Source organism: Notothenia rossii (genome assembly GCF_949606895.1).
Source record: "Notothenia rossii genome assembly, chromosome: 2".
NCBI classification, from domain to species: Eukaryota; Metazoa; Chordata; class Actinopteri; order Perciformes; family Nototheniidae; genus Notothenia; species Notothenia rossii.
The window spans coordinates 36,375,884-36,391,059 of NC_136904.1; the positions used below are offsets into that span (position 1 = coordinate 36,375,884).

Genomic DNA, 15,176 nt, shown 5'->3' on the forward strand with positions numbered 1-15,176 from the left:
TTCCTACGAGCAAACAAACATCCAAGCAACACTTGCCTCTTTGATGCCTTTTAATAATGTCAGATGACTTGAAGAATCGTTTCTCTGCTGATGTTCATGGCTTTTAATTATAATCTGCATGATGCCATGCAGTCTTCATCTAAGTTACAAGCAGGGACAGAGCCTCCCAAATCAACACAGCAGCTCTTCAAAGCACAGGCACTTCAGTGCACCAGGTTCAGATTCCTGGCACATCATGCAAAGACACATACAATACACACACTTCACAAAGCTCTCCTAGATTAAGTGATGTCGACTGGATCATAAATTACTTTGCGCCTCATTTACATCTATAAGGAAACCATTGAGATCTACTTGATGGTTTCCTATGTGTTCAGGGCTTCGACGCTGTGAACCCTGAGACATTAAAGCAGGCAGAGCCTGCTGGCTTTCCATTAGGGACCTGTGTGAACTTAGCGTCATCTTTTTTGTCAAAGCGTTTTTCTTCAAACATTTCCAATGAGGTAAGAGCACATGTTGTGGCATGGTGCCACCTTGAGAAAGAGTGTCGCAACTATCATTTTTTTTCTTTTGTGGGGATCCTCCGAATATTTGTAGTTAAAAATATATCATATTATATATGTATACATACTTTTCACAAAAGCGTTGGTGATGTCAATTTGAAAAATGAAGAAGCAGCTTGTTTTTTGGCCTTTTGACATTTATACTGTTCTTAATGTCAGACAAAAACTCACGATAACAAAGACCGAAAAGCCCATTTGCTTGAGCAGATGGAGCGGGCCAACACTAGATGTTGCTTGCTGGGAGCTGGGAGCGTCTTTTAATGAAATGGATGAGGCTCTGCCCAGCACCCTTCCAGAGCCTTTATGCCAGAAAGAGACCCTATGCGGACACAGGGCCTTAGGCTATCAAGCTCATCTAAATGACAGATTTCATCAGAGCTGATGGGGCAGGGCATACAGTTTTGATGGACCTTAACTGCCAGCTCGGGCTGGGAACCCTACATATGTAAAGTCATACTTGCTCTTGAATAAGTACAATGAAGAGGAGCAAGATTCATCTGTGGAGGGCATAATTGGACAGCGGTGTCGCAGGAAATAATTGGCTTGGTTGGTCCTCCTCTTAGAGATTGTCCATATCATCTCACTGAAAGGCTTGGGAAATAACAAATAGTTGAGTTTCCTGATCACGTCATGCTTTTATATGTAGTTACTGAATTACGTAATCAAAACACTAAAGAAAGGTAACAATATTCCCTTGGAGTGAAAATAAATGCTGAATCAGATTAATACCTCATTAAAAATAAATGGGGATAACAAGCAGGAGTTACAATACATTTTAAAATAAAAACACATTTATTATAGCTAGATGTAGTGCCTGCATTGTCATTTTGGTTTTCAGTTAGGCTACTTTAAATCTTTCTTTGAAAATATGTTTTATTTTTATTTGTGATACTAAGGTTACTGATTACAATGTGTTCCATGTAACTAGCAGAATACATTTTTAAAGTAACCCTCAAAAGGACACTCAAATTGGCTCAATAGAGGAACTAGCCTCTTTCCCAAGTACCAGTCCACACTCAGCACTAGGTCTGTTTACTGCCTTACTAATAATTCGATATATTTAGTTTACTGTCTGGAATTCCTATTTAGTAACATAACATTGCAACCTTTTAATGAGCTACAGAGATTTTTCACAGCAGCTATTTAGACGTGTCAAAGATCACAGGTGCACCTAATAACGCTAATTAGCACTGCATAACAATTAGGATACAACACTCTGTTGTGATGCATGCAGGGTCATTGTGATTGGTTACTGGGACACCTACATTGAGTGATTCCATGGTTTGTGTTATTACTTGCAACTGTGCTTTTCTTGCAATGGCAGGTCTGTTAGAAAGGTCTTTAAAAACAAAGGATTAAAGGATCATTCCAACATGTTATTATGCATGTGAATTGACACCAGACTAAAGAGGTGAAACTGCTTCCAGGCTTCTCATCGCAGGGTTTATTGGAACGCTTTTTAACAAGGCAAGTTCAACATTCCCAAACAGATGTTGTACCATGTGGAAGGAGGAAGTGCATGACACTAATGATGAACGACAGTAAAAAGCACAGGAGGAGGAGAAACTGAATGTGACTGTCAGGGGCCACTGAGCAAGAGAGAAGAAGTGAGATGGGTAAGGCGTTACACTTCTAAAGGTAATAAGTAATCTAGAAATTGAAAGAAAAGAGAAAAGAGATACATGATTAATAGTGGGACACATAATCAGGAATGTATTATTACACACTACAAAAAAATGAACCAGATTAAGAGTTTGCATTTATTCTGAATTTGGGCTGCAACTTACACTACTTTTTTCTTTTGCATTATATCCAAAGTCTGAACAAATATGTAATTTGATTATATATTTTATTAAGAGCCGAAATTAATGTCTGAAAAAGCTTGGGATGGTATCAAATGAATGAAAGCAAATCAAATGAAGTTGGCATATTCAGACTCAATTGACTCCTAGCTTAAAATGTGGTATCATTTCTTCTGTGTGTGTGTCTTAAGAAAAGATAAATGTACCTTTAGTGTACATTAATAAGATGTGGAAGTCAAATTCCCATCTGCTACACTGTATATCAATATATATATATATATTTAAAATTAATAACTGCATCCAACACATTTATGAAGACCTTATTTGACCTGTTTTACTTGGACTAATACCCGCTCCTTTACAGTAAGGTCCTCAGTTAGTTTGTATATGGGTGGGATGTTTATGTATGTATTTGTGTTAATCCTATGTAGTCAAACATTTTAAATATACAGATTTTAAACAGAACATTGGAAGTTTGGAGTTTGAAAGATATAGGCATTTACAAAGCATGTTGAACAACAATAAATAATCAGCTTGCATGACGGGAAATGAAGCATCAAGTGTTTTTGGAGCAGGGATTTAAAGTCAGGGCCATTACGTGTCTGGTTATAGAATAAAGATGAATGTGTTTATTTGTGTTAAACATGTTGCAAATGTATCTATATCTTTACAGTAAAGGTGCATGGTGCCCCGGACAGAAAGCTGCATCGCCCTTTAAATGAAAACTGCATTTTACAGTTCTCTATGTGTGTCTGTTACTCTAAACCTCAACTTTCTTCCAAAGTGTATTCTGACAGGCACTGCACTCTAAATTCCAAAAGCAGCATCAGTTTGCACACATCCATGCAGAGGCGTAAGGAGTTCTGCAAGTATCTATTGCTCAATGTGTTGTCATGGTTGGAAACAAAACAGTGTAAGTGCAGCATTTGAGCATGCTGTATAGTGGAGATGAATGTGTAGGTAAGGAGAGTAAGAAACAAACAGGCAAATATGGAGGGACACAGAATGAGTGCAAACTCAGTCCTGCAGAGGAGAAAAAAAAAAAGTTGGGCCCCCCCAACACAAATAGTCACGTAATGGGCCAAGTTAACATTTATTAAAATACATCAATATGAACGTGAGCATTCCTTTAAAAAAAAAAAAAAAAAATCACTTTGCTAGAACAGTGATAATAAAACAATGCTCCATTAGTCTGTGTGGTCAAAAAAAAAAATACATACTACAATTGTGCAATCCCTTTGCTTGAACAATAAGTTATAATACTTTGCAATCTGTGCAAAGAAATCAAACGAAATAAAATGCTTACATTTGGCAGAAAGTGTGTCTTATCACAGCGTTAGTGGCTGCAATTAGCCTGTTTTGCACTGCACATTTCTTCAAAACGGGGTTTGAATGAAAACACAGAGACCCAGACGTACTTGTATTGTAACATATTATTTTCGAATCATTCAATTTTCAAATTATGAATTTCAAACATAGAAAGGAAAAAGACATACATTTATTGGGGGTGCTTAGGGGGTGCTATGGCTATCCTAGGGGGACCTGCAGCACCCCCTAGCGCTCCCCTGACGCCGCTTATTGACCTTCCATCCTCAAAATGTACATTACACACCTGTGTCCTACAGCGCCCTCATAGGTTTCTAAGGTTTCTAAGAGTAACTTTCGCAGGTCATGCCGACGTCATAACAATTCAGTTTTTTTGTTGTTGTTGTCATAAATGTTTTTCTTCCTGGTCTCTGGCGCACGCCCTGTCATGACTCTGCGCCCCCCACTTTGAGAAACACTGACACACACACACACACACACACACACACACACACACACACACACACACACACACACACACACACACACACACACACACACACACACACACACACACACACACACACACACACACACACACACACACACACACACACACACACACACACACACACACACACACACACACACACACACACACACACAGTAAGATCCTTTTACTCTATCCCAGCTGTCCTTCCCTCCACGAATACTTTGTTTTATCTGGCTATTCATCTTTCTCTCCCTCCTTTTCTATCTCACTTCTCTGTCAGTCACAATCTCCCTTATCATTCCCTTCTCAGGCGTAATGCCTCTGTTTCTCTGTCCACCTCTTTATTCACCATCATTCCCTCACTCTCTCTCTCTTTTCATCTCTCAGTCCCGCTGACAGAGTGTGGTGTGAGGGAGATTGGCTGAGAGACGCGCAGAGGGAGGAAACGGCGGGTATGGGTTGAAACGAAGAGGAGGAGGAGGAGGAGAGGGGAGGCCAGGCCGAGGAATGGAGAGACAACAGAGGGGAAAATGAGTAAAGACAACAGGATGAGAGAGATAGACCACGAGGCAATAAACAGAGATAGTGAGCTGATATGCATTAGGACACATTGGCATTCATAGGGTACAACACAGCACCAATAACAATGCAAATCACAATATGCACACGCACAAACACACATGGGTGGGGGGGGGATGCTGCTAGGAGCTTGTGTCTCATTACAAACCCTCTGATGTGATGTGTGTTTTCTGAAAATCTGTGCACTAAAGGCGTAATACAGTAGACACGTTATTATCGCATTAACACATTAATTAATTAACGCCAACAATTATTTTAACAGTTTTTAAATGAATGTAATTACTTTGAAAGTCCGTTGCTCACGGGCTCTGAATACATATACTGACAAACCATGGGTCACAGGAGGGGCGGGATGTTGGTCAGTATTGGCGTCTCAACCAATGAGAGCATTTGGGGCGGGCCCAAGACTGCGGCAGCGCTCACATGAACTCAAACAGAAGAGAACTGGCGGGGACACAAACATGGAAAAAATACTCTTACATGGACACTTTAAATCTCTTCCAGATGGCAGATTTGATAGAGCCAGTTATTTTAACCACTGCAAAATTGAATTTTCTTATCACTGGACTCTGAGGGTAACTTGTTTTTCTATAACAAACTACTCTACTACCACACTACCTTTGACTTCATTATGATATTGTGGTCATACCAATGCGATTTAGCAGAAAACCATTCGATTAAAAAACGTAATTGTTGCCCAGCACTAATATATATTTATATATAAACTCCTCAAAAAAGGTTTGGAAATGTTATTTCAGTTGATTATTCCTCCCCTTTAATAATTCCAATTGGTATTGTATTTTATATCGTTGCAAAGCCTGATTAGTCACCTTTACAACGAGTGGGGGCGAGCGTTTTCATCCTGGAGGATCGAGTTAGGTCCCAGATTCTGGAGATATGGGATCGCCACTGGCTCCAGAATCTCAATTTGATATCTCACTGCATTAAGATTGCCTTCAATGATGACAATTTCTATTTTGCCTGTGAGAGAGATGTGAGATGACGTTCCCCCACATTCTTAGGTTCCACTGTCGGTGCTGTCGACATCAGCGCAAACGGGCCTGACGGTGAACGGCAGTCATTGCAGGCTTCCTGGCAGCCTTATAAGCACGAAGACCAGCCATGCAAATCTTGCCTGTAATCAGGTGTCAGTCACACACCTGTGACTGGCATACACCTGCCAGCCATACACCTGCCAGCGCTTGAAGCTCAAAACGAGAGTGAATACCAACAGAAGAATATTGCAGGGGATTTTGGCAAAATGTTGGGCCGCTACCCACACGGTTAGCTGTGTTGCTCATTCCACGAATGCACGTTCCTTACAAGTTGTACCTCGTTGTAAAGGTGACTAATCAGGCTTTCCAACGATAAAACATACAATACCAATTGTTATTATTAAAGGGGAGGAATAATCGACCAAAATAACGTTTCCCAAACTTTTTTTGAGGAGTTTATATACACAGAAAACTTGATTTTAAACTTGGGAAATCTTTCACCAGACATATTATTGGAGTATTCATGCCTATATGAGCCCGAGGCATTAACAAGGACTGCATCTGCATTAGTTTAACATCCATTTCTGAATTAGCATGTATCATCAATCAAATTTGAATCGTCACATTGCATTAACAAGTCTTACATAGTTATCCATCATACTCATTTTAGGTTTAAATGAAATGTAGTGTAGATAAATGATGTCTAAATTAATTAAGACGGCTGTACCCCTCCCGCTTACAACTTAAAAAGGTGATTCTCAGTTAGGTTCTTTAAAAATATGATGGATGTTTTTTATATGATTTCTAAGAACATTTAAGGACATGTATTAGAAACAATACATTGAATATGTGTATTATATCTGTCTCACTGGTACTGGCCTGTCAAGCCGTGAATGGATCAGGTCCTTCCAAATGTAGGACTTGGCTATGCATCAGCCAAATGGCTCGCTACTTCCTCACTACAAGTGGAACCCTTGAATAAAAACACACCTGTTTGCTATTGGCTCCAAAATGGTGGAAGAAGCTTTATATCGGGACAACATAAAGTCTACACATCATCCATAAACAGAAAACCCACCTGTTTCACTTGTAACTTGGTCATTAAATATATTACAAAAGAATATGGTAGTACTTTAAAAGGGTTTAGCCCATTTGAAACATATGCAACAGCACTGTCAATGGTTGGTCTTACTTGAAGAGAATATACCTGCATGTTTCTTGTTGTTCTGAGTTATAGTATCTGTATGGTTTATTTTGCACTTATTGTAAGTTGCTTTGAATAAAAGTGTCAGCTAAATGTGTTGGTTTTCAGATTTGACAGAGTTATGACTCCAAGAAGGAATTAATTCATTTGGACAGGAATTGCTGCATTTAGTCAATTATTAACTGAGACAAACTACAATAACAATCTTCTCTATTTTTAGGAAAACTGACATGCACCTCCACCTCATGTCTCTATCCCTCTGACGCCCCCAGCTTCAGGTGCAACACTCAGTATGAAAACTCATGTATATTGTAATGGTACATTTTTGTAATCACCCTTTCAACCCACACTTGTGTAACATATTTGAAAAAGATACAGTGCTATTTAGCTGTATATAACTGGGTGGGTGCTTATTATTTAGAGTACTACTGATGCATAATTGGATCCCGGTATGTATCGGAAGACAGACCGAGATACAGGTCTTTAATAAAGGACACTTTTGTGCCAAATGAACTTTCTGATTTGCATTCAAATGCATATTAAAATGTGCAAATTAATATATAAACCAGGAAACCCGGGAGACTCAATAAAAAATATGCAAGGAATATCACAACATAGGGCTTGATTGGGAGATTAAATTTTTCGCATTGAAGCATTTTTACGGCCCGGAGTGCATTAACATAAACCTAGATGCATGTTTTTATGTGATACTACTTTGATTACTGAACAGGACTTATGGTACAGGTACACTCGGGGAGAAGAAGTGACAAACAAAGTGAGACAGAAAAAGCAAAACAAGACGGGAAGCAGAGTGGAGTGGTTGAAAACATAACAAGACAAGTCAGTGAAAGCAAAAAAATAAATTACAAAGTGAAATGAAGGTATAAAAAAAAAGGGTTGGAAAGAGAATGAGACGGGCAGGAAAGAGGGAGAGGAGCAGAGGTTGGATGAAAAACAATATAATAAGGTGAGTGGAGGAAGAACGCCTGAGGGGAGCTCAGAGAGAAATAGGCTGTCCTGTTAACATGCTGACTTACCTGCTCACACACACACACACACACACACACACACACACACACACACACACACACACACACACACACACACACACACACACACACACACACACACACACACACACACACACACACACACACACACACACACACACACACACACACACACACACACACACACACACACACACACACACACACACACACACACACACACACACACACACACACACACACACACACACACACACACACACACACACACACACACACACACACACACACACACGGCACGATGACAGCCTTTCTGATTTTAAATATCACCTCCCAACCCATTCATGTCTCGCTGAAAATTCTCCCTATCTTGCAGAGCCCGCCTCCGTCCTACCTGCAGTGAAGCTGGCTGACGTGTTGCCTGTTGGGCTTCGTTGTGCTTTACCTAATGATGAATTATGCATTTGCCCCTGTCACTTTGAAAAATGCAATTACTTCAGTGATAAGGCAGATGGGCCTGTTTTGTCTGACATACGCTGTGCATCTATTAAGAGTCTACTGCGGGAAACAGAACAGTTGCGTACAAACATGGGCACATTCCTGTATGCTTCCACGAACACACACTTCAATATGTGCACATATAAACACAGGGCTCAAGTTCAGCCAGTGTGTGCTGTCTGTGGAAATGCACCACATTGAACAGAAAGCAGACAAGGATCATGGATTCAAATCAATGATGTTTTTTGGTTTTACAGCACTTATCGTGTCGGGAATGTGTGTCTCGTGAGAAGGTCATTGCTGTTTCTCTGATGGTACTGTCGCAAGAATACAGAAAGAGTCAAACGATTGGAAATAGTGGTAAAAGTAATAAACATCTGATTCTGAGAAAGGATCATGTCCTTTAGAATATAGAAGCATGTCCTTTTCAACAGACTTAAAGGAAATCAAGGTGGCAAAGGTTTTAATATATACTACTAGTATATGATAGAGAAAGTGTGTATTGTCCATCTTAAACTACTATTAATTATACTGGTTGTAAAATGATACATGATAGCCCATAATAATAATACATTTGATTTATATAGCACACTTTAAAGACAACGTCATCTCAAGGTGCTTCACAAAGCTATAAGGAGAAAATAATAAAACAAATAAAATAAAATAAAAAGATATCTAAAAGACCACGTAGCCTCGTGCATCAAATGTTGCTTTCAACAAGGTGGAATCCAGTTACTTCTAAAAACTGCTTCCTACATACTACGGTGTTGTAATTATCCGGTAATTACTGTAGAGCTTTGCTCGATATTGACCTCCATTTTTATTCATTACCTCAGTTAACTGACAGCTCAATAGGACATGTAATAGGTCAGATTTATAGTGATTTTTAAGAGGGCTAGAACACAAAGCCACTACTTAAAGGTCCCATGTCATGCTTTTCCGGTTATTACCCGTCCCCTTGTGTGTTATGTAGGTTTTTCTGCATCACAAACCCTCAAAGTACATTACATTACATTACATTGCATTTAGCTGACGCTTTTATCCAAAGCGACTTACAATAAGTGCATTCGACCAGGAAGATACAACCTTTAAGAAAACAGAATCATATAAGTACATCAGGTTTCATAGAGCCAAACATTTCAAGTGCTACTCAACTGGCATTTAGAAAGCCAGCCCTTTATTAGTATATAAGTGCTTTGTTAGTAATTCTATCGCTCGAAGTGGAGTCTAAAGAGATGAGATTTCAGTTTGCGTCGGAAGATGTGTAAGCTATCTGCTGTCCTGATTACAATGGGGAGCTCATTCCACCATTTTGGAGCCAGGATAGCAAACCCACGTGTTTTTGCTGACGGGAACTTGGGTCCCCCTCGCAGTGCGGGTGCAGCGAGCTGTTTGGCTGATGCAGAGCGGAGTGCACGTGCTGGGGTGTACGGTTTAACCATGTCCTGGATGTAGGAAGGGCCAGATCCATTCGCAGCATGGTACGCAAGTACCAGTGTCTTGAAGTGTCTTGAAGTACACCCTGTAACACAGAAAATACCTGTCTATGCTGCCCCAGAACGCCTCGTTGGAGATTTCTCTTTTTCCAGTTTTCTGAGTATGGTGACGTGACCATGCCCAGGTCCAAATGGACCAATCTGTGGAGCTCCTCACACACACTCACTCACTCAGCCTTATCTTTTCTCAGTAGCTGCTCCGTGGATTTCTCAGCCTGAACTCAGCCTGAGACAGCGAGACACCGCGAAAGGTAATACTAATACTAAGGAGGCATAGGCCTATATGATGATATCATGTTTAACATTATTGATATTAAAAAAGTGATTTGTTTTCCATGTCACTCGTGTGTTTTTCTTATCAAAAAGTGAAGTTATTTATTTGTAAGCTCCGAATCCAAATGTTTCCCTCAATGGCCTTTGTGCCCTGGCATGTGGCCTTTGCGCCCTGAAAAAATGTGTAACACCAAAGGCCAAATGGCCTTGCCCCTAAAATGACGAAATTCCAAGCCTGCTGTAAAGACACATGTAGAGAAAGGTGTGCACAGACAGACTGTGGGACGAATAAGGAAAGGTAGAAAGATGGAGAGAGGTTTGACGATGGAAATAATTCCCACTTCAGATCACACACACAGATGCAGTGCTGCTCTCTGCTCCATCTCATCCTCTCCTTTTTCCTTTTTTTCTTTCATTATCCTCCCTGCCATCTTCTCATCCTCCCTCTCCACATCACCGACCTCTGCAAATCTTTCTTTGTCTATTCCCTTTTTTTATATTTTACTTCGTGTCACCTTTGAAGTCTGCCATTCCCTCACATTTTTTCGTCGACTGTCTTTCTCAATCTGCCTCCCTGAGGTCACTATTTCAAGGTTTTTGGTAAATGTAAAATGTACTCTTTAATTAGCCTGGAAAGGATCTGGTCAGATGGGCTCGTAAGATGTTCCCATCGCAGAGAGAAAAACACTGCATGATAATCATATTGACATGGTTAGGCTGGTGGACAGAGATAGGCTGATGATGCAGTCGGAGGTACATGTATGTAGGTAAGTAGATAGAGAAAACAAACAAGAGGAAAAAAGGGGACAAAAACAAAGTCAGCACCACCTGGAAAATCTAATTTAATACAATGGTCTTTTTTGTGTGACTATGTCAGAGTGGTAACAGCCAGGGGCGGACTGGGGGGAAAAAGTGGCCATGGGATTAATTGACAGACAGGCCCACTTAACCCGCGGCATCTATCGGCCGGTCGGCGACGAAAGTATGTTACTTAACAAAAAACCCAATGCATTTTATGTTACTTTGGTCTTTTATTCATATTGTAATCACATTACCTGAGCCCTTGAGTTGCCTAGAGCAAAATAGTTACAGCATATATTTAGTGATTTTAATGTTAACAGATCATTGATGCAATAACATTTGGACCCAATTTGCCTGACTTGACGCATGGAATAAAACATGGGCGTAGGAAGCATCCTCAATGTGGGTGAGACAATTTAACAGGGGGTGTGGGCAGGTGGTGGACCTCACCTCCTCTAGGGGGGTCCAGGGCATGCTCCCAAGATTTATTTTTCAATGTTGAAGTTAAATGCGTCAATCTGGTGCACTTTGAGAGCAAAATGATGGACTAAATCTATGGATACATCTCTCAACACCCATATGAAACAGAACTGTAAACAGATTTACTTTTTCTTTCAACATTAATTTGAACAGCAAGTGGAGGCAAAAGTGACTGCAACCAAAACAATAAACCTGCTAGCTAACTAGCCTAAACTCAGTAACAGAATGTGGGCAACACGTTCTTCTCCACAAACGCCTTTACGCTTTGGAGCTTGTTTATCCATGTGTGAGCAACTGCCAGCTAGGTCTCTCAGTCACTCACTCCTGATTGTTCACTGCGCAGTGACAGCTACTACGGGCCTGATGTGTGAAAGTGAAACTATCTGATAGATAGAACAAAGGTAACCTATCAAAACGGCCCAGCCCAGCCCAGTGAGGGCCACACAATCCACTCCCAAGGAGTGGCCGTAAGACTTACAAATGTGAGCCAGGAAAACTCCCGGTATTCCCAATGGCCAGTCCTTCCTTTTATAATATCTTTAGATAGTGATGGATATTATTGTTCTATATTGTAAAAAATCTCTCCATCTCTGAAGTAAAGTGAACAATGAAGCTTATATGAATATCCTTGGGGAAAATAAAGCAACTTAAAGGAATGACAGGAGGATAGAGGGTCACTTCAGAGCCCTTCTCCAACAATATAACAAGAGCGACACCAAAAGCTGTTTGTTCGAAGAATAGAGGGCGGAGAAGAAAAACGAGTGTGAGCAGCGCGTCAGCCGTAGATAGCAGACATACAGTAGATCAAGAGGAAGAAAGATAGACAGCGACAGCCGAGGAAGGGCAGAGTGAGGCAGACAAAAACACGGCAGGAAAACAAGAGACGTTATATCCTGCGAGGCATCTCTCTCCCGGAATTTGGCAGATTATTAGAAGCGTGACCCTCAAAGGCTTCAATCCCCAGCTAACGAGGGCAACGTCTTGAAGTGACATTTCCGAGCCGAAGGAGGAAGGGGAAAAAAAGAAAAAGAGCGAGCGATTTAAGAAATGAAAATGTTTTTGTTGAGATAAGCTTGAGATTTAAACAAAAAAAGGGTCACCGCACCAATAGATGTATTACATACACAACACAGACTCGCCAGCAAATCACACAAACATGCTGGGAGACATATTCCCACAGGATGCACCCACACACATGTAGCAGGTCATTTCCCCTCTGGCTCATATATTATTGCCGATTTGGGAAGGGGAAGTTTGTTCACTAAATATTTGATGGACACCTCTACAGTAGCTGCAATGAGATTAACAGATTAATCTTAAGGATGTGTTTATCAGTGTGTCATTGTGTGTGTGTGTGTGTGTGTGTGTGTGTGTGTGTGTGTGTGTGTGTGTGTGTGTGTGTGTGTGTGTGTGTGTGTGTGTGTGTGTGTGTGTGTGTGTGTGTGTGTGTGTGTGTGTGTGTGTGTGTGTGTGTGTGTGTGTGTGTGTGTGCAGTGCCACACGAGCCCAAAAGTTAATTAAAAATGAATCAAACATTACACAGGCAACGACAGCATATAGCTCAAACTGAGTGATAAGGTCACACTTGCAAAATGAAAACAAACAAAAGGTCAATGTTTGGAGAGAAAAATAACAGAAACACCAGAAACAAAACAAATATGCTATGAACCAAGAACCACAGCTTGTTGGGATATTAGATCTAATTTAGTTTTTCAACATAGGATACTTTAAAGATCTGATAAAGGTATTTACAATGTTATACAGATACAGGTCTTTAGTTCTGTATTGCAAATTGATTTAGTTTTTATTGTCTGGTATGTCCTGGTAAAAAAAAATGTTGATTCAAATTAATGACGCCTTTTCTTCACACTTTCTGTTGTGACAATGTCTTTTTTGACATTTATGGAAGAAGTTGTACTAATACCAAACGGTGACGTATTCTTTTTACAGTTACATGTTCCATGTCAGACCTTTACTACATGATGTATTTGGATAATATTACTGCTGGATTATTGTGTATGTTGCATTTGACTGTTGTTGATGTTTATGGTTGTGATTATTTGAACTCCCTTGAATCCATATGTGCAGTTTTATCTATTGCAATGCATCATATTCTTTAAGATCATCATATGTTTGTCGCTTCGTTGCTGTTCTATAAGAACCACATATCTCTATTTTTGATAAGCTATTTTCAGCTTTGTGATGATGCATTTAGATGCTTATCCAGGAGGGATTTTAATGTACTTATCTTTGAAAAGTAAGAGATTCAAATAAAGGAACACTATCCTTAAGTATGTCAAAATCAACAGGTCTGGGGAAAGGAGATCAAAAACAAATCTGTACCAGCAAAGTAAAAAGTACAATATTCCCAACTGAGAAGCGCTGATATTATAAGTATAAAGTCTTAATCTTAAAATGGAAATACTCAAGTAAATGTGTGCTTAAATATAGTTATTGTGGAAAAGTACTGTAGTTACATTCCATCATTGCTATAAGCTAATGGTGGGCTATAGCAGCTATAGTTAGCCAACTTTAGATACATAGATACATTGTTGTCTAACTACTGAGAAATTAATTAGACTCTTGAAGAGTGTTCATTTATCCAGAGCATCCAACTTAATAGTATGTTCACAAATGTTATTCAAATGTACACAGGGCTATAGCAGCTGCAGGTACAGAGCATTGTTCAGGGTTATCTCAACAACAGAAGCTGAGTAAAGGAGAGATATTGCTCATCATTTTTACCACCCAGAAATTCCTCATCTTACTTAACTGTTGTACACCATTGGACCATTAATCCCCAATGGTTGCTATCTTCTTAAACAAGCATAAGAAGCCACCATGGCTGAGGAGGTAGCTCTGACGGAGCAACCGGGGGCCACTTTGTGTCTGCAGCCTGGAGATTAGCGAGCCAGCGGAGATTTACTGAGGATAAATGTAAAGCCGGGCTGAACAATGAACGCTTCTGGCCAAGATTGTTTAAGGGGATAAGATGTTCACAAAAAGATGCCTCAATGTGGAATAGAGTGTGTGTTTGAAACAGTGTGTGCCTGTGTAAGATTAGCTGTCTGGTAAGCATTTTTGGGGGGTGGGTGTGATTGCATGTTGGTGTGTGTGTGAATAAAGTTATGTGATGAGAGAGCTGTAGTGAAAATGCCAAAGCCAAAAATACCAGACGGTCCTATTCGGAGGCCTTTGAAGCAACACAGCTTCAAATGCAGAGGCAGCTTAAAGGACTTAGGATAGGAATTGATCTGACAACCCCCCCCCCCCCCCCACACTCACAAACCCACACACACCACTTTTGAATATAATCAGGCCCAGTAGAACCTGCTGCGTTCAGAAGTTTCAGTCAACATCTCCATAGTATATGTCAAAGCCAGCTATTGGAGGGATCTCGCTGTCACAATCTAACACAAATGCACAAGGTTGGTCAATATGATGGCAAATGAAAGACCTCTAGAAGTCTTACCAAAGTCGGCAAAGGAGGACTGTCCGACAGTTTTATTTGGTGGTTCTGCAGGCAGGACATCATCAACTCTGGTGAAGTTCCCATCCTGAGAGAGAGAGAGAGAGAGAAAGAAGAAATTGGTAAAAACTCTCCACAAAACCTGACTAACTTTCCTCGTTCCAATTCTGACAGAAGAGTTCAGAAGAGATCCAGTCCAGAACCCCCC

General features: G+C 40.3%; 1 protein-coding gene across 1 annotated transcript in view; it reads right to left on the minus strand.

Annotated features, from left to right (window-relative positions):
• Positions 1 to 15,176, minus strand: part of itfg1 (integrin alpha FG-GAP repeat containing 1) — a 188,001-nt gene that overhangs the window by 127,290 nt on the left and 45,535 nt on the right. Inside the window, exon 8 of the mRNA XM_079664764.1 lies at positions 14,972 to 15,056. Within this exon, the coding sequence (XP_079520890.1) occupies positions 14,972 to 15,056 (85 nt within the window). The remainder of the gene's footprint in view (positions 1 to 14,971; positions 15,057 to 15,176) is intronic.